This window comes from Eleutherodactylus coqui, chromosome 5, assembly GCF_035609145.1.
Source record: "Eleutherodactylus coqui strain aEleCoq1 chromosome 5, aEleCoq1.hap1, whole genome shotgun sequence".
NCBI classification, from domain to species: domain Eukaryota; kingdom Metazoa; phylum Chordata; class Amphibia; order Anura; family Eleutherodactylidae; genus Eleutherodactylus; species Eleutherodactylus coqui.
In genome coordinates this window covers 217,995,977-218,015,030 of record NC_089841.1, presented here as the reverse complement: position 1 = coordinate 218,015,030, position 19,054 = coordinate 217,995,977, and the positions used below count along the sequence as shown (strand labels likewise).

The 19,054-nt window shown below is 42.4% G+C and overlaps 1 protein-coding gene across 1 annotated transcript in view; it reads left to right on the top strand.

Annotated features, from left to right (window-relative positions):
• RFX3 (regulatory factor X3) overlaps nucleotides 1-18,826 on the top strand; it is a 246,147-nt gene extending 227,321 nt beyond the window's left edge. Inside the window, exons 13-18 of the mRNA XM_066602010.1 lie at nucleotides 529-626; nucleotides 707-856; nucleotides 8,140-8,348; nucleotides 10,090-10,243; nucleotides 16,256-16,298; nucleotides 18,417-18,826. Coding sequence (XP_066458107.1) covers nucleotides 529-626; nucleotides 707-856; nucleotides 8,140-8,348; nucleotides 10,090-10,243; nucleotides 16,256-16,298; nucleotides 18,417-18,658 — 896 coding nt within the window. The 3' untranslated portion in view covers nucleotides 18,659-18,826. The remainder of the gene's footprint in view (nucleotides 1-528; nucleotides 627-706; nucleotides 857-8,139; nucleotides 8,349-10,089; nucleotides 10,244-16,255; nucleotides 16,299-18,416) is intronic.
• Nucleotides 18,827-19,054: the final 228 nt, after the last annotated feature.

Below are 19,054 nucleotides of genomic sequence, written 5' to 3'. Positions count from 1 at the left end.
AGAAAACAAGTGTGCAGGAATGTTTATGGGGGCCACTCGACTTTTCTCCAACAGCTTCTACAAGGCTCTGCCCCTCTTTTAAGCCCTGACCTTTTTCTCACTACTATTCAAAAGTAGCAAAAGGTGGTAGAAATTGCACATTTTTGCACAAATATAATGTGCAACGAAATTTGTGTCTTTGATATGCCAGAAAACTAGCAAAAATGGTCTTATAAACTCCCACTGGGTGGTTAAATTTTTCACCATTTTCAGATCTCTGCTTTTAGAACATTTATTGTTTACAGCCAGAGGCTGACAACCAGCGCAGGGAGAATAGCTGTATTCCTTGTAGGCCTATTTCTGCTGTATACATCAACACAACTCTTTCTTCTGATAGTTTGCTGCAATGTAAGTGACTAACGTATCGTCCAGGGGTGAAAAAAGTAGCAAATCTGCATCATTTCCAACTTTTTCCCAACAGAAAACTGATGCAAAGCCATGGGATGTTTTCTGGTATGTATAATGTACTGATTTCTCCTTTTCCTTCAGGTGCCTTGACCCAAGCCGTTCGAAACTTTGCAAAAAGCCTTGAAGGTTGGCTCTCTAGTGCCATGAGTAATATTCCACAAAGAATGGTACAAACCAAGGTACGTTTGCTTTCACAAAAGTAGGAAGAATGCAAGTTGCCACTGAAACTTTAGTCTTAATGCCTTTTTGGGTTCGACAGGTTGCTGCTGTAAGTGCCTTTGCTCAAACTCTGCGAAGATACACATCTCTCAATCACTTGGCTCAGGCAGCGCGTGCTGTTCTCCAGAACACATCTCAGATTAACCAGATGCTTAATGACCTCAACCGCGTGGACTTTGCCAATGTCCAGGTAATACGAAATGGATGAAAGTTACTGTTACTCACCAATTTCTGTGCTACAGGAATATTTAATCTGGAAATATGAGTTCCTAATAAGTGTCTGATCATTTCAAATTACCACAAACATAGCAAATGTTCTTTCTTTCTTTTTTTTATATTGAGTTTCTAGAAATCCATTCCTGTTTGTGTGTGGCGCAGAGTGTTAAGGCAACAGAATGCAGTCCTAAGCTCTCACTCACGACCTGAAGGTTGCGGGTTCAATCTCCGCAAGGTTCAGGTGGCCGCCTCAAGCTTGACTCAGCCTTCTATCCTTCCGAGATCGGCAAAAGGAGTACCCAGCTTGCTGGGGGTTAACCCCTTCCCGTTCCAGGGCATAAGTTTAGGTCCTGGCTGCGGGCTACTTCCTGCAACAGGGCGTAAACTTACGTCCTGGGGATAGCGCGAGATCAGTAGAGATCTCGCGCTATCCCGCAGCGGGAGCCGGCTGTCAGTCATCGGAGATGCGCCCCCCCACTGTTAACCCCTTCCCTGCCGCGATCTATGTAGATCTAAGGGTTCACAGAGGGGAGCCTCTGTGAAGTTGCTGGGTTCTTGCAATATAATTGCAGAGAGCCCGGCTGGTTGCCATGGCAATAGTACGCCAAATACCGGCGTCCTGTATTGCCATAGCCTGTGATGGCTGTATAAGCTTATCACAGCGATCATCAGTGCTGTGCTGTAAGTCCCCTAGAGGGACACCAATAGTGTAAAAAAAAAAAGGATAATAAAAATGAACAAAAAAGGAAAATGTAAAAAAAAAAATTTTTTAAATACTTTTTGTGCTTTTTCTCATATTAGCATAAAAAAGGAAAAAAAAGTTTAAATCTCACATATTTGGTATCGACGGATCTGTAACAACACCTACAATAAGTTGCACATGCTTTTGACTGTGCACGGAAAGAAGGGTTAAAAAAAACTGAGGCAAAATGCTACTTTTTAGCATTTTGTCTCCCTAAAAACGCAATTAAAGTGATCAAAAGAGCCGGATGTACCCCAAAATGGTACCAATAAAAACTGCAGCTCGTCTTCCAAAAAATAAGCCCACATAGAGCTCTGTACATATAAAAATAAAAAAGTTACAGGACTTTGAATGCAGCGATTTAGAAAAAAAAAGATTTCCAAAAGAGGGTTTTTATGGCAGAAAAGTGGAAAAACCTAAAAAAATATATAAGAATTTTGGTATCGTTGTAATCGTACCGACCCGCAGAAAAAATGGATTGTGTCATTTATACTGCATAGTTAACGCTGTAAAAAAATAAATCTATGGCAGAATTGATGTGTTTTCTTTCCCTGTTATCATAAAAAAAATAATAAAAAGTTTTACAATATAGTCAATGTGCCCAAAAATAGCACCGATAAAAACTACAGTTCGCCACGCAAAAACCAAGCCCGTATATGTCCGCATCAACAGAAAAGTAAAAAAGTTATGACTTTTGAAAATCCGCCAAAAATCGTTGCGTCCTTAACCCCAAAATAGGCCATGTCCTTAAGGGGTTAATAAACAAATTACCTGAAAGCGCTGTGGAATAAGTTGGCACTATACAAATAACACGTTCCTTTCACGTTTGCAAGGTTCCTGATCTAAATAAAATAAAAGTAAAAAAAAAAAACAGACATTTATTGTGCTAACTTGGATAAAACCCTCTGTAGTTTGTTGTTTGAGCAGGTGGAATACATATCTTTACTTTGACATTGTTATTTTCAAGATTTCATCCAGAGACTTCAGGCCTCCAAAGACGAGGAATAATGTAGTCTAAGCCTACATTCACACAGCCGGGCCAAGAAACCCAGCCTGATATTGCGCTTGTCGACACTCATTTTGCCCGTGGATGCAAAAACGCCTTGCATCAATTCTGTGAAAATGCAACCCTCTGGCACTTGCTTCATGCGCATCAGAAGATTGCAAGTGTTTCCCACTGATTTCAGTGGGAAACATCACACCGCACAGCATGTAATGTGTTTGACTGTCCCATTGAAAGTGATGGTCGATGCGTTCCGAGGGACATGCAGCAATTTTTTTTTTACCTCGCAGCATCGCTATGAGGGAAAAAATAATCACTTATGTCCATGACTCTATTCAAAAAAATAGAATTCATATTCGCACAGGTTTTGTGCATCTCGCAACGCACAGAACTCACACGTGTGAATGTAGCCTCATTCCGATTGGCCATCTGTTGTATGTGTATGGGGATCTCGCTACTTTCACCCCAACAGAGGATGTCAGGAGACAGAAGGATTGGGCACGTTGAATTTTAACTTCTGATCCTTTAGTTCTTCCGGGAGATAAGCTGTCGCCGGAGGAGCCTATTTGCATGTTTCTGTACTCTCCCCATGGAAAATACATAAACGCTTGGCTGAAACAAGCGTTTATGTGTATGGGGGAAGTAATAGCCATCAGCTGACTGAGCACTAGGCCGACAGCTATGGAAGGTGTATGGCCTCATTGGACTCACAGGAGGAGCTTTCATTAACTCTGCTGGTGGATCTTGGCTTCTTGCACGTGCTTTTGCTTATCTATGTTAACTAGTAGCAATATTCAGGTATAATAAACCATTTGATAAGTTCTAGATACAGCAAAGTTTAACATGACTTAGCATGTTATGACAACTCTTTGTGCCACAGTTTGTTTACCCTTTCAATTGCAACCCCCAATTCCAAAAAAGTTGGGACAGTGTAAAATATAAAGAAACTAACCCTATTTTATTCACAATAGAACATAGAATACATATCAGAAAGGGAAAGGGAGACATTTTTCAATTTTATTTAAAGAATTAACTTATTTAGAAATTGATGGCAGCAACACATCTCAAAAAAGTTGTAACAGGACCGCGTCTACCATTGTGCAGCATTCCCTCCCCCCCTTTTTTTTCTTACAAAAGTCTGTAAACGTCTGATGTAGGATTGTAGCTGCACAACAGTCCAGGGTTTTACTGGGTTTTTTGTTTCATAATGTGCTTAAAGTTGTCTATTGGTGAAAGGTCTGGACTGCAGGCGGCCGGTTCAGCACCCGAACTCTTCTGTGAAGATATGCTGCTGTGGTGGATGCAGTATGTGGTTTAGCATTGTCTTGAAATATGCATGGCCTTCTCTGGATGGGCAAGCAAAAGGTGGAAGTAAAAAAATTCCTGCGCTCCTGGTGGGTTGGTAGTATAACAAATATCAGACAGGCAATGAAGAAGATACATTTTTTTCACACTTACTGCATAGAGGAGTCCGCTAGACCAGCGGGACTCTTCTATAATCCATGTTAGCTCGAAGTAACCTCAAAAGGCTGGTGTAAAAGTCCAAAATGTTATTATCTATTTCAAACATATAGGAACATAAAAAAAGTTAAAAAATATATGGAAATCATAAAGGACATACAATCCACATCTACAGTAGAGGCATGTCTCCAATAAAACGTATGCAACACTTTTTTGAGGCAAAAGAACCTCCTTTTTCAAGCATAATACAGGGTATAAGGGAGTGTTCTTTAAATATTACTCTTGTGTAGGCAAATTGTTTGTTTTTTCCACCTTAATGGTGCTCAGGCCCACCTCCTAGTGGGTGTGAACGTGATAATAAGTGGCAACATAATTGGGCTACGATATAGAAGAGAGAAGGGGAAGATGAAAAGATGGCCGCGGGCATCTGACCACTTGACCGCGGACAGGAAGTGCATCATGCCACAGTCACGTGGCTTTGGCAGATCATAAATTGCGGGAGTGCGGCTCCCTAACATATAAAAATGGCACCCATAGGTGCTAAAGGGGAGTGTGCTAGATGTGTACATACAACAAATGAATCTAAGGCTGCTTCCACACAGGCGGCGCGCGAAAATATCGCATCTGGGGGGGGGGCCTTGATGTATAAGTCCTACCTCGAGAATAAGCCCTAGCTGCCTAGGAAGCTATGACTGAGCACTTCAGTCAAGTGCCATGAACCTCGTGAAACATACACTGGAGCTGGACAGCGCCTCTTAGGTGATGTATTTTTTTCTTTTAAGCAGCTAGGCTTATTTCTGGGCTTTTACAGTGAGATTTCCTACTGTAAAAGTTGCACGGCATGAAAACCGCGTTTCATGCGATACAGCAGAAAGGCAGGGTCCATAGGGAAACATGGGCTACATCGCAAATCGCGGCTGTACAGTGCATTTTGTATTCTTACAATGTAGCAGGCTACATTGGCTTCACAGAGATGAGCGAGCATGCTCGGTTAAGGTAATTACTCGACCGAGCATCGCTTATGTCGAGTAACTGCCTACTCGCCCGAAAAGATTCGGGGGGCGGCGGGTGTGAGCAGGGGTTGGCAGGGGGGAGAGAGAAATCTCGCTCACTCTCCCTCCTGCTGCCCCCCGAATCTTTTCGGCCGAGTAGGCAGTTACTCGAAAAAAACGCCAGCCAATCACAGCCGGCACTCGATCCAATCACAGTGCTTACTTACACAGCGCTGACGGCGGGGGATTTGAAAGCCAAGCAGGGAGAGGACAGCGGGGAAAATCCTAAAGCAGCTTGCGACTGGCTGTGAATGATCGTGCGCTGGCTGTGATTTGCTAGTGCTCGATCCAATCACAGCGTTGACTGCGGGGGATGACAGCGGGAAGATTTCCAGCAGCTTGCCACATCGCCGCCGGGAACACAGGAATTCAAGCAGCTTGCCGCACCACCACACAGACGCCAGCGGGGAGGGGTATGGAGGGTTTATTTTTTTAATCCTTCCCTGACTGGAGTATAAGCTGAGGGGGGCTTTTTCAGCACAAAAAAAAATGTGCTGAAAAACTAGGCTTCTACTCGAGTATATATGGTAAATAACAAAATTAGAAATCAATTTCAATTTTCGGTAAAGGGTTAGTTTTGTGATGCATGTGAGGGACTGCATAGTGGCAATAGTTATAATCTATTTAGTTGGTTAGTTATGTGTTGAACTAAAAAAAATAAATGAAGATATTAAAAATTAAAGGTATCAGATGATCATCTATAAAATGTGATAAAGTGAGATATAAAACTACTATAAAAATTATATCTTACTTTTTGTTACATATATAAAGTATATAATGATATTAGAAAAAGTTATGTAAATTCTAAGTGTAATGAACTTGCGTATTATATATTGAATAGAAATTATATATACTGTATATACTCAAGTATAAGCCTAGTTTTTCAGCACATTTTTTTGTGCTGAAAAAGACCCCCCTCGGCTTATACTCGAGTCCGGGAAAGCTTAAATGAAAACCTTCATACTCACCTCCCAGCCGGCGTCTGTGTCTCCGGCGGTGGGGCAGCAGGTTGCTTGAATTCTCTCTGCTGTCATCCCCCGCTGTCTTCTTTGCTCGGCTCTGCCATCCCCCGCCGTCAGCACTGTGAAAGTAGGAGCTGTGATTGGATCGAGCACCGGCCAATCACAGCCGGTGCTCGATCATTTACAGCCAATCCAGCTGCTTTAAAATTCTCCCTGCTTGGCTTTCAAATCCCCTGCCATCAGTGCTGTGTAAGTAAGCGCTGTCATTGGATCGAGCGCCAGCTGTGATTGGCTGGCGCTCAATCCAATCACAGCGCTTACTTACACAGCACTGACAGAGCCGAGCAGAGAGGACGGCGGGGGATTACAGCAGGGAGAATTCAAGCAGCTTGTCGTACAGACACAGACGCCGGCTGGGAGGTGAGTATGGAGGTTTTTTTTGTACCTAGTATATACTGGAGTATAGCTCGGCTTATACTTGAGTCAATAAGTTTTCCCAGTTTTTTGTGGGGAAACTTATTATCTCAGCTTATACTCGGGTCGCCCGCACAGCGATTTGTTTTATAGAATGTTTGTTTCTTTTTAATGCAGTGGCGCCTGAGGGCATCCAATATTGACCATCGGCCTTTGTTCCTGTGCGCATGAATTTCTCCAGATTCTTAGAACCATTTGATGATGATATGTACTGTAGCTGGTGGGATAGGCAGAGTTTTTGTAATTTTGCATTGAGGAACATTTTTCTGAAATTCTTGCACAGCTTTTAGATGCAATTTCTCCCCGATTTGGTGAACCTCTGCCCATCTTTGCTTCGAGAAGCTCCTACTCTCTAAATTGCTCTTTTTTAAACACAGTGGGGAAAATTGACGCTGCAGCTGTTTTTTATTAATATCACTTACTTTTCCAGCCTTTTGTTACTCCTGTCCCAACTTTTTTGAGATGTGTTGCTGCCATCAATTTCTAAATGAAATAGAAAAATGTCTCCCTTCCCCCTTCTGATGTGTTCTATTGTGACTAAAATATGGTTACATGAGATTCCCAAATCATCGCATTCTTTTTTTCTTTACATTCTACACAGCGTCCCATGTTTTGGAATTGTGGTTGTACTTAAAAGGGAACCTGTCACATCTCCACACTATGTTGCTGTTAGGGGACATAACAAGGAGCTAGATGCTGTATTTTTTATATTCACCCGCTCCAGCCGATCCAGAAGTGTCCCCCCTCAAAAGTCTTCACCCAGCATAAAAATCTGACTCTTTTCAGAGTCCCATGAGCGCACTCTCCCATGGACTTGCACAAGACAGGACACACATGGGACTCTGAAGAGAGTTGGATTTTCATGTAGACTTCAGCTGGATCACAAGAGCCAGTCCATAAACGAGACATAAGCAGATGCAATAGTCACGTCCTCATATCCAGAGGATGCTCCTTTAATCAAGTCCACATGGAAAACAACGTTTTGGCTGCAGCACCCAGCCTTTTTCAAATCAATGACAAGAGCAGGAGAGTATAAAAAAAAAAAAACTTCTCCCGGCTCCCTAACATAAGTTACGCCCCATTCAGATGGGACGAGCTATCGCGCAAAACATCGTCCCGGTGATGCTCACCTCTCTGCTCTTACACGAATATCACTGGCATCGCCAAAAGCAATAGAGGCGGAGCAGGCTGGGAAGTGTTCTCTCCCCACTCACCTGCATTGACAGTAAGCAGACAGTCGTACAGAAGTGAATGACTGCTGATTACACTGAACGGCTCGTCCTTCAATTTTCGGCATGCATTTACACGGAACAATTCGTACAAATTCCTGCAGGAGCTTGAACAATTCCATGACACGTTCCCTTTAACAAAAGCTTGTGTTGCGGTTAGATCAGAGGTCAATAGCTTTTAAATGGCTTAATATAAGATAACCTCCGGCAACAAGGTATGATAGACAAGGTGAAATCTGCTACCTCTGTGTATGTAGTTTATATTGTCATCATAAGTAACACCTTGCATTGTAAGAAGTTACATGAAGTGTGAGCATGTCTTGGTTTGTGATAGGAGCAGGCTTCCTGGGTGTGCCAGTGTGATGACAACATGGTGCAGAGACTAGAAACAGACTTCAAAATGACTCTTCAGCAGCAAAGCACTTTGGAGCAGTGGGCTGCCTGGCTGGATAACGTGGTGACACAAGCACTCAAACCGTATGAAGGGAGGCCTAGCTTTCCTAAGGCAGCGCGACAATTTCTGCTTAAATGGTCATTTTACAGGTAATGCTCGGATTCACATTTAACTCTTCATAGCATTGCTTTACCCTTGTGAATGTTCTTAAGACCTATGGGCAATACATCTCAGAAAGGGTAAAACTTGCTTTATTACTAGCAAGAAAGGTTAATGTCCCACCTCTTCCAGCACGATTCCACTGTGCCATACTGTAAAACCGTTCTTACTTGTAAAGAAATATTAGTGCTGCATGATAGTTCTTATTAAAAGGGGGTCTGTCAGCTCTAACACACTGTCCAAACCACAGCCATCATGTTATAGAGCAGGAGGAACGGAGCAGAGTGATATACCAAATCTTTTCCTAAAAAACTAGATAAATTTGCATTTTATTTATTTAAACTTTTGCTTATTCTGAGTTGACCAGTCCAATGGGCGGAGTTATCAGTGATTGACCGCTACCCCTGTATGTAGTTGTCAATCATTGATAGGACCGCCCATTGGACTGTTCAACTCAGAATGAGCTAACGTTTAAGTTATACCGAATCTTCCCCTATAAAACTATATCCCTGTTTCCTATAAATTTAGACATATGCTGAAAATAAGCCCTAGCATGATTTTTTTGGTAGTATTGAGGATACTTGAACTGCTCTAAAATTAAGTCCTAGTTATAGTAAATAAAAAAAAGTCAATTTAAATACTCTCCAGGCAGCTATACAGTACATGTAAAAAAAAGTGAAAGCTTTTGGAGCAAAAATTAATATTAGACACTGTCTTATTTTACGGGAAACAGGGTATCAGTCTGCTCAGCTCCTCCTGCGCTCTAACATGATGTCTGCAGCTTGGACAGCAAGTTCGAGCTAACAAAATCCCTTTAAATGAATTAAAGGTGTTCTAACATGTACAGATTGCCAAAAGTGAAGGGACTCTCCTTGACCATCATCGATTCACAAAGTCTCGCCCTGCCTGGAATTCCCGGTGATCAGCTGGCTTTTCAAAGTCCCCGTTGTGTCAGCAATTGGCTTCTTATTTTGTGAAATTTTGCACTAATATAAAACCAAGTTGTTCACCTTCAAAGCCGACCCATCGCCTCACCAAGTCTATTATTGTTCTTTTAGATCCCGGTAGAGTTGCCCAAACAATTTTTACTTTGTAACCGGGATCTAGTATAAAAAAAAAAATTTAAAAAAAAAAGCCCCATACAGCTACTTGAATCTGGAAGCCATTGTTCAGACACTTCTGGGTTTCATCCTCCCAGTACTCCCATGGCAGTAATAGGCATTAATTAAAAGCTTATCAAACTATTACTGCTTTAATAAATCAGAAGATGGTAATTAATCAGAACACAAGATCTTACAATGACTTGTACTCTGAGATGGCCCGATGCCGGAGGGAGGGGGGGGTGCCGATTTGTGACATACTGTTCTCTAAGATACATACCCATTACCCGAATCATTCCTTTTATTGGCTGGAGTAATCAGGATAATCGAGGAGCGCAGCACATAGAGGCAGCTTTGTGAATTCCCTCAACAGCGCCTCCGCTTGGTCAAGCCAAAGCCTACCACTAATGGATGCGATACAATACAATTCCTGTGCTGAATGACTATAAAATGAAATCAAAATTCTTTAATACCGCACGTGTTAAAATCCTAATGCTACCATATATGCGATCCTTACATGTATATTTGCTGTATTATTAGAAGAATCGAAGAATTTCTGTTCCGCAGTGAATTTTAAACCCATTTTGCACTGTTTAGCAGATCACCTCATGGGCATTTGTTTCTCACACAGTTCCATGGTTATTCGTGACTTAACCCTGCGCAGTGCTGCTAGCTTTGGCTCGTTCCATCTCATTCGCCTTCTCTACGATGAATACATGTTTTATTTAGTTGAACACAGGGTTGCCCAGGCAACTGGTGAATCTCCAATAGCCGTCATGGGAGAGGTGAGTTTGTCAACATATGTTTTATAATGGATTAATAGATAAGCTCATCATGTAGTGTAGAAACAGACCCTCCTGGATTACCAGCTTTTGGGATTTTAACAGTTGGCTCAAGGTAGAAATAACAGTAATCTGTAGGGGGGGAAAGGGAACTGAAAATGGAGGATAATGGGATAAAAAAGGGGGTTATGCAACATTATGGTTACCCCATTCTTCTGTTGGAGGATAATAAACATGGTGATGTTCGTTTTGAGGGCATTTATAGGAATTAAGATATTAGAATAGTGCAGTGAGTGATGATCTATTACCATTACTTAGTTGGTATTTTGTCACCAAGACGTTGCGATCATCATGTTTGCTGTGCTGATGAAATATAGAAGTGGCTCCTCTGCCACACAAGGTGCCACTGGTATAAATGCCAGCGGTAGCTCGAGCTCTGGTACTCAGGAACCTTAGGTTATGTCTCTGTTCTTATGTACTTTGTTCACTTAGCTATGTACAAAGAAAATGGCCACACAGTGAAAGCAGGAGTATTCAGGTAACTAAAGTATACTAGTCAGTGATGATGGTTCTCCATCTAAATAGGATTGATATTGCAGCTTGAGATGAAGAATGAGGTAACTGGACGGCTGCCAAGTTACTCCTCCCATCCTCTTCTGTCACACGTTGCCAACCCAGTTTCGACTTTTTCTTTTCCTTAGGCTGCTTTCACACGGGCTACAAAGTCACACGATTCTGTATCGATGCACTACAAACCGCAGGCATGTGAAGCCCATGGTTTCCAATTCGTTCTTTCACATGAGCGACGTTTTGTAGGCTGCTACATTGCGAGAATACAAAATCATGGCATACTCTAAACAGCTGCGATTTGTGATATTTTTTTTTTGTAGCCCATGTCTCCCTGATTATATCGCATCGCATGAACTTGCGATTTTCGTGCAATGCGTTTTTAATATTAGAAAGTCCTATTACCTTTCTAGAGATAAAATCGCACAATTTTATCACGCAAGAAAATCTTAGGTAGCAGCGATGCAAGATTTTTTTTCACAAGAAAAAGCATCACTGATGCTACAAAATCGCGTGTACAAAGCTGTGTGTCGCAGCGATTGTGTAGCACGGTTATCGCTCTCCCCTATGTGAAAGAGGCCTTACTAACCATACTTATTGTAAAAATGTGAATCTTTGCTTTAAGCCTTTACACCATAAGGCCACGCTCACACATGGACGCAGCAAAGCACCGCGATTTTACTTTCGTTTTCGGACGCAGGTTCTTGCGCACGGCAGCGTGTTTTAGCGCACTCCATCATTGTGATGAGATGTGCGAAACGCTGAAAATAGAGCAGACAGCGCTCGAGAATCAAAAGCAGAAAGCGCCATCCAGCGCCGTGATTGAAGCATATCTGTAAGGCCCCATTGAAATCAATAGGAGCAATTTACCGGGACATTCAAAACATAGTGATAAAAACCGTCCGTGTGAGAACAGCTTGAGAACAGCAGGACTTTTTGAGGCTAAACACGATGGGGGAATGTATCAATCAATGTCTATTTTATGGAATAACGGTCAGATTTTAGCGGGCACTGTAATCACACAAAAATTTGCAACTTTTTAAATTTTTATTCTTTACTTATACCCCTTTTGTAAGCAGTGAAGGGACAAGATCACTTTTATGGAGGTGATTAAGGAGGTAACTGCTCTGTAATAATGCCCCTCACTGGCCCTCATCACAATAATAGTGCGTACTCCCCAAGCCACTCTGGACTGTATCTTCTTATTGCCAACATGTATCAGCACATACCTGGAAGTAAAAAGATAAAGCCCGGAGCAGAGTAGGGAGCGTGCAACAGGTATCCAGCCCTGCAGGTGTTAAACTAATTGTCCTGTAGTTACCATCTTCTTCTCTCCCTTTCTTATGAATGGGTACAACACTAGCCATTCTCCCGTCATAAGGAACATCACTTGTTAGAAGGGTCTGGTTAAACAAATCACTTAGAGGTGCAGCCATCACAGATTAGAGCAGGGGTGTCAAACTCATTCTCACCTTTAAAGGGCCGGTTGTAATACAGTATAGTAAGGGCTCGTTCACACAAGCGTATTTGCGCACATAATATGCAGTGAATAGAAGACATTGATTTCAATCAGTTCATTCACATGATGTATTTTTTCACACAGCATGACCTATTCTGTTGCGTACTACGCACCCAAATAGGCCATTGAAGTGAATGGGCTGCGCAAATACGTGGTGAATGCGCAGGAAACCTATGTATTCACTGCATATTTGCGCACCATCTCAGTGGGCCCATCTGCATTCTTTTTTGTGTGCCCAAGTATGCAGGCATAAGCAATTTTCGATTGCACCAATACGCAGCATATTTGTGCGACCGAAATACGATTACGCCTCTGTGAACGAGCCCTAATAGTGACCCCTATAGTGGTCGCAGAAGTAATAGTGACCCCTATAGTGGTCGCAGAAGTAATAGTGACCCCTATAGTGGTCGCAGTAGTAATAGTGACTCTGATAGTGGCCCCAGTAATAATAGTGACCCCCACAGTGGGCCAATTAGTAATAGTGACCCCCCCACAGTAGCCAAATTAGTAATAGCAACGCCCACAGTGGCCCCAGTAGTAATAGCAACCCCCACAGTAATAATATTAACCCCCTCAGTAGTAATAATCCCACTGTAATATTATCCCCCCTCAGCAATAATATTATTCCCCCCCCCTCAGTAATAATAGTTCCTCCCTCAGTAATAACCCCCCACACCCAGTAATTACTCACCCCACCCCCCACTCAGTAATAACCCCACCCCAGTAATAACTCCCCTCAGTAATAATAGCTGCCCCCCTCAGTAATAATAGCTGCCCCCCCCCCACCCTCAGTAATAACAACCCCTCCCCCTCAGTAATAATAACCCCTCAGTGATAATAGTTCCCTCCCAAACCCATATACTTACCTCCTTCTTGCTGTCAGCACCGCTCCCCCTCTGCTTGTGCTGAGCCCGGATGCACACTGACCTCAGTGTGTGCACCTGGAACGCTTCCTCCTTGAGTCCTCTCCTGCAGAACTGAGGAGCAGGGGCTCAGGGGAGGAGGATCCCGGCTGCACACCGACGTCCGAGTGTGCGCCGGGATCAGCGGCACTAGCAGCGTGATGACCAGAGGGGAGCTGCGGCACCCCAGCTGGTAATCGCTACAGTTGTGAGCAGCGTCAGCACTCTGCAGGCCACATAACATGAGGCAGTGGGCTGTATTCGGCCCGTGGGCCTTGTGTTTGACACATGTGGATTAGAGCTATTTTAGATCGTTTGTGTGGATGCCATCTGGACCCATCGCCTTATTTAACTTCAAACTTGCAAGTTCACCCACAATATCAGCCTCTACAAAACACTAGACCTGAGCTCTTACAACTTGAAGTCATACCGGGCCCAATCATATTATGCTTATTATAACACCGGGCCCAATCATACTATGCTTCTTATAACACCGGGCCTAATCATACTATGCTTATTATAACACCGGGCCCAATCATACTATGCTTATTATAACACCGGGCCCAATCATACTATGCTTATTATAACACCAGGCCCAATCATACTATGCTTATTATAACACCGGGCCCAATCATATTCTGCTTATAATAACACCGGGCCCAATCATACTATGCTTATTATAACACCGGGCCCAATCATACTATGCTTATTATAACACCAGGCCCAATCATACTATGCTTATTATAACACCGGGCCCAATCATATTCTGCTTATTATAATACCGGGCCCAATCATACTATGGTTATTATAACACCGGGCCCAATCATACTATGCTTATTATAACACCGGGCCCAATCATACTATGCTTATTATAACACCGGGCCCAATCATACTATGCTTATTATAATACCGGGCCCAATCATACTATGCTTATTGTAACACCGGGCCCAATCATACTATGCTTATTATAACACCGGGCCCAATCATACTATGCTTATTATAACACCGGGCCCAATCATACTATGCTTATTATAACACCGGGCCCAATCATACTATGCTTATTATAACACCGGGCCCAATCATACTATGCTTATTATAACACCGGGCCCAATCATACTATGCTTATTATAACACCGGGCCCAATCATACTATGCTTATTATAACACCGGGCCCAATCATACTATGCTTATTATAACACCGGGCCCAATCATACTATGCTTATTATAACACCGGGCCCAATCATACTATGCTTATTATAACACCGGGCCCAATCATACTAGGCTTATTATAACACCGGGCCCAATCATACTATGCTTATTATAACACCGGGCCCAATCATACTATACTTATTATAACACCGGGCCCAATCATACTATGCTTATTATAACACCGGGCCCAATCATACTATGCTTATTATAACACCGGGCCCAATCATACTATGCTTATTATAACACCGGGCCCAATCATACTAGGCTTATTATAACACCGGGCCCAATCATACTATGCTTATTATAACACCGGGCCCAATCATACTATACTTATTATAACACCGGGCCCAATCATACTATGCTTATTATAACACCGGGCCCAATCATACTATGCTTATTATAACACCGGGCCCAATCATACTATACTTATTATAACACCGGGCCCAATCATACTATGCTTATTATAACACCGGGCCCAATCATACTATGCTTATTATAACACCGGGCCCAATCATAGTATGCTTATAATAACACCGGGCCCAATCATACTATGCTTATAATAACACCGGGCCCAATCATACTATGCTTATAATAACACCGGGCCCAATCATACTATGCTTATTATGACACCGGGCCCAATCATACTATGCTTATTATAACACCGGGCCCAATCATAATATGCTTATAATAACACCGGGCCCAATCATACTATGCTTATAATAACACCGGGCCCAATCATACTATGCTTATAATAACACCGGGCCCAATCATACTATGCTTATTATGACACCGGGCCCAATCATACTATGGTTATTATAATACCGGGCCCAATCATACTATGCTTATTATAACACCAGGCCCAATCATACTATGGTTATTATAACACCAGGCCCAATCATACTATGCTTATTATAACACCAGGCCCAATCATACTATGCTTATTATAACACCGGGCCCAATCATACTATGGTTATTATAACACCGGGCCCAATCATACTATGGTTATTATAACACCGGGCCCAATCATACTATGGTTATTATAACACCGGGCCCAATCATACTATCATTATGGAAACCAGCTTATTATTCCCATTTTTGATTTCTAACTGATCCTCTGGTTTTAATAGTTCTGAAAGTGGAATAAGTGGAACAGGGTGTCGTAGTAGTAGAAGTAAAGAAAAAAAATTACAAGTAAAAAGAATTAGTATTTTCTTCAGCTCAACTTGTGTAGAACATGGCTGCACAGCTTTTCCTCCTCCGAAGGCACATTCTCCGATTGTACGTTTCCCAAAGCTCAGAGTAGAGCTTAAAGTTCTGCCTGGTACCTTTAGAACATATTGGCGGTATGTACCGTAAAAGGTCTACTAGATAGTGCCCTAAATGTACTTTTCTGTGGCAAATTTGCACCGACATATTGGTGCAAAATCTGGCATACACCAAGCCAACTGACAGATGGTGCAAAATGAAACTAGGCAATCTAAAGATGCGCCAGATTTATCATCCAACAGAGTCACTGTGATAGATCTGGTATATTTTAAGACTTTAGTCAGAGCTTGCACTAATCATTAGACTATAGTAGTCAACTTCTCTCTGTCCCACATAGAGACTACCACTCATGCACCACCCCTCAGCCCCATTAAAGGTATAGCACAGTAACAGTCTTGTATGGACTGCATGTGGCCCCCCCGTTCACAGGTCACGCACCCCTGGTCTAGAGGGTTATATGAAGTTAACAAAACCATTTTTAATTTGTGTAGCAATTAGTTTTCAAGATGATGGAGATTCATCTTACAAAATTGTTTGTCTTTAATTCTTACAGTTTGGAGACTTAAATGACACATCTCCTGGAAATATGGAAAAAGGTAATCCGCTATCAAACATGTAACATGCCTTTATTGATGAGAAGTAGTGCAAAGACTAAAGAGCATAGCCTAACTCCGAATTAGAGCTTTGGGAGCGGAGGGGAAAAGGGGGTGGATTGTTGTAAGAACATCCTGAAAGCAAGAATGTCAGAAGTAAAGTACAGGAGTAGATGATATGCATAGGGAGGTAACTAGAAACAAGGAAGAATTGGTTAACAACTTCATGGGAGGACGCTGGCTGAATGCTGCATATCAGAACGAGACTACTTTTAGCAGTCCATTTTCTTGCGTACTATGTCTACCACAAGGACTTTCTGTTGACCCGAATAGTGTAACAACCGGGCGTCACGAGATATATTGGTCGGAAGGGCATATCGACACAGTAAAGCACAAATGACTCTAGGTCCTTACCACTAGATGATAGGAGCAGAGGGGAATGTTAACTAGATGATGAGGATGAAGACCGTGAATATAATTCAACTGACAGTGGAGACTGGAGCAGATGATAAGGCATCAAACTAACAACCAGAGCAACGCTGTCCCTAATGCTAGTAGTCCGTAAGTCTTTCAGCGTTTGGCTCTTTTTTGTTTGTTTTTCTTCGCATTTGCCAAGCAGGATAAAAAGTTAGCAAGGTAGCAATAGGCCCAACAACAACTTAAAAAGCAGGAGACCTCCTGATTTTCATAACACATTTTCATCAAACTCAGTTGTTGGGCGACTGGTAGCCAATCGAAGAATTCACAGAGTAGAGGTTCTAAATATGAAAGATTAATCTCCCCTCTGATGCGGTGTTTGCAGGCGGCAGATGGAATGTGTATGAGACATCACAGCCTACTGCAGCCAATCACGGACCTCTGTGTTCAAATGCTGAGGCCTGTCATTGACTGCAGTGGAGGTGCAGCGCTGGGCATGCAAGGACTCAGGAAAGGGGGACTATAGGCGGTTTTGTTTTATCGTAGTGTAAGATATGGAAATAGCTGACGGCTAAGAAAGATGTAGATGCAGAAAATTGCAAACAAGGAATTAGAATTGTGATAGCCAGAGAGATCATACTGAACTTGTCTCCAAATGACAACATAGTGTAAATTATATGTGTATATTTCTATGTGGTGCAGTTTACATAAAGGAAAGCATTCTAGGGAGGTCTTCCATGGCCTTCGAAAAAGTGTCATATACTACAATTCACCAGAACTGCATGCCATTTAGTAAAAATACATTTCTGGATGTGAAACAGTGTTACCCCGAAAATAAGCCCTACCCTGATTTCCAGAGAGGGCTCGAAATATATGCCCTCCCCCGAAAATAAGCCCTAGCTACGCTAGGTGAAAGAAAAAAAAATCAATACTCGCCTAGCCGCAGGCATCTTGGTCCCTCACGCTTGTCTCCCCGGCGCTGTGGCAGGCTGCAGTGTAATCCTCAGCGCTGACAGAGGATTCTTTTCTTGGTAACGGGGCATTAAATACCCCGCCTCCAGCAAGTGAGCTCTGTGATTGGATCGAGCGCCAGTCAATCATAGCCGGCGTTCGATCATTGAATGACATCTCTGAATGGCTGTAATTGGTTCATCGAGCGCCGTCTCTGATTATCTGGCGCTCTGTCCACTCACGGCGCTCGCTTGCTGGAGGCTGGATATTCAATGCCCCCGTTACCAAGAAGAGAATCCTCTGTCAGCACTGAGGATTACACTACAGCCTGCCGCAGCGCTGTGAAGACCCGCGCAAGGTACCAAGACGCTGGCGGCTGAGTATAAGACACCCCACGAAATTAAGACACCATGCCTCTTTTGGGGCAAAAATTAATATAAGACAGTGTCTTATTTTCGGGGAACCGCTGTGGTTGTTACATTTTCCATCTGCTCTCATTTTCCCTCTGTGAACCCTGACTTTCTCCTATTAGCCCATTATATTAGCCATATATGTTCTCTTTTAATGAATAGTTCTTTCTCAAGCATGTAAAGCTTCCTCTTGACACTGTACATATACTTGGAAGTGATTGCAATTGTTTGCTTAAATATGTGAAAATTGCATGTATTACATGTATAGGTGATTAGCCTCTTCTCTTTCTTACACTTTCCTCCTTTCTCTTTGTGCTAGTTTCATGGTTGTTTGTTTGTGCAGATGAGGGTAGCGATGTGGAGAGTGAAATGGACGAGGAACTTGACGATTCTGGAGAGCCCCCAGCCAAAAGGGAGAAGACAGAGTTGGGTCAATCGTTCCAGGTGGGCTGCATGCAGCCATCGCTGGAGGGTAGTGTTCAGCAGAGCCTGGTTTTGAACCAAATACACAGCGAGCACATTGTCACAAGCACTCAAACCATCAGGCAGTGCAGTGCCACCGGGAATACCTACACTGCAGTCTAGTGAATAGAAAAAGCTTTCAAAACAGAATTGTATAAATATATGTATGTTGGGCTTGAAATTACAGCAGTAGAACAGAATATGCCTAAAGATCGACTGTTGTCAAAATTTCCTGTTGTGACCTTAACTATTTTGTCAACCTTAACCCAAACACAGCTTCATTTGACTCTCACTGTCTACATTATGATGATTTTTTTTTGCTTGGTTTTTAATATTGCATTGTAAGATTCTTTTCATCTCGTTCTTTAAAGGTCATTATACCATGATCTTTAGTTTTTAATGTCACTGGAATTCTTTTTTTTTTCCTCATTTTTATATGTATTTTATTGCTGGGTTTATTGTACTTAATAGTTGCACTTCTTTAAAAAAAAATGTTGATTGCTTACACTGGAGAAAAAT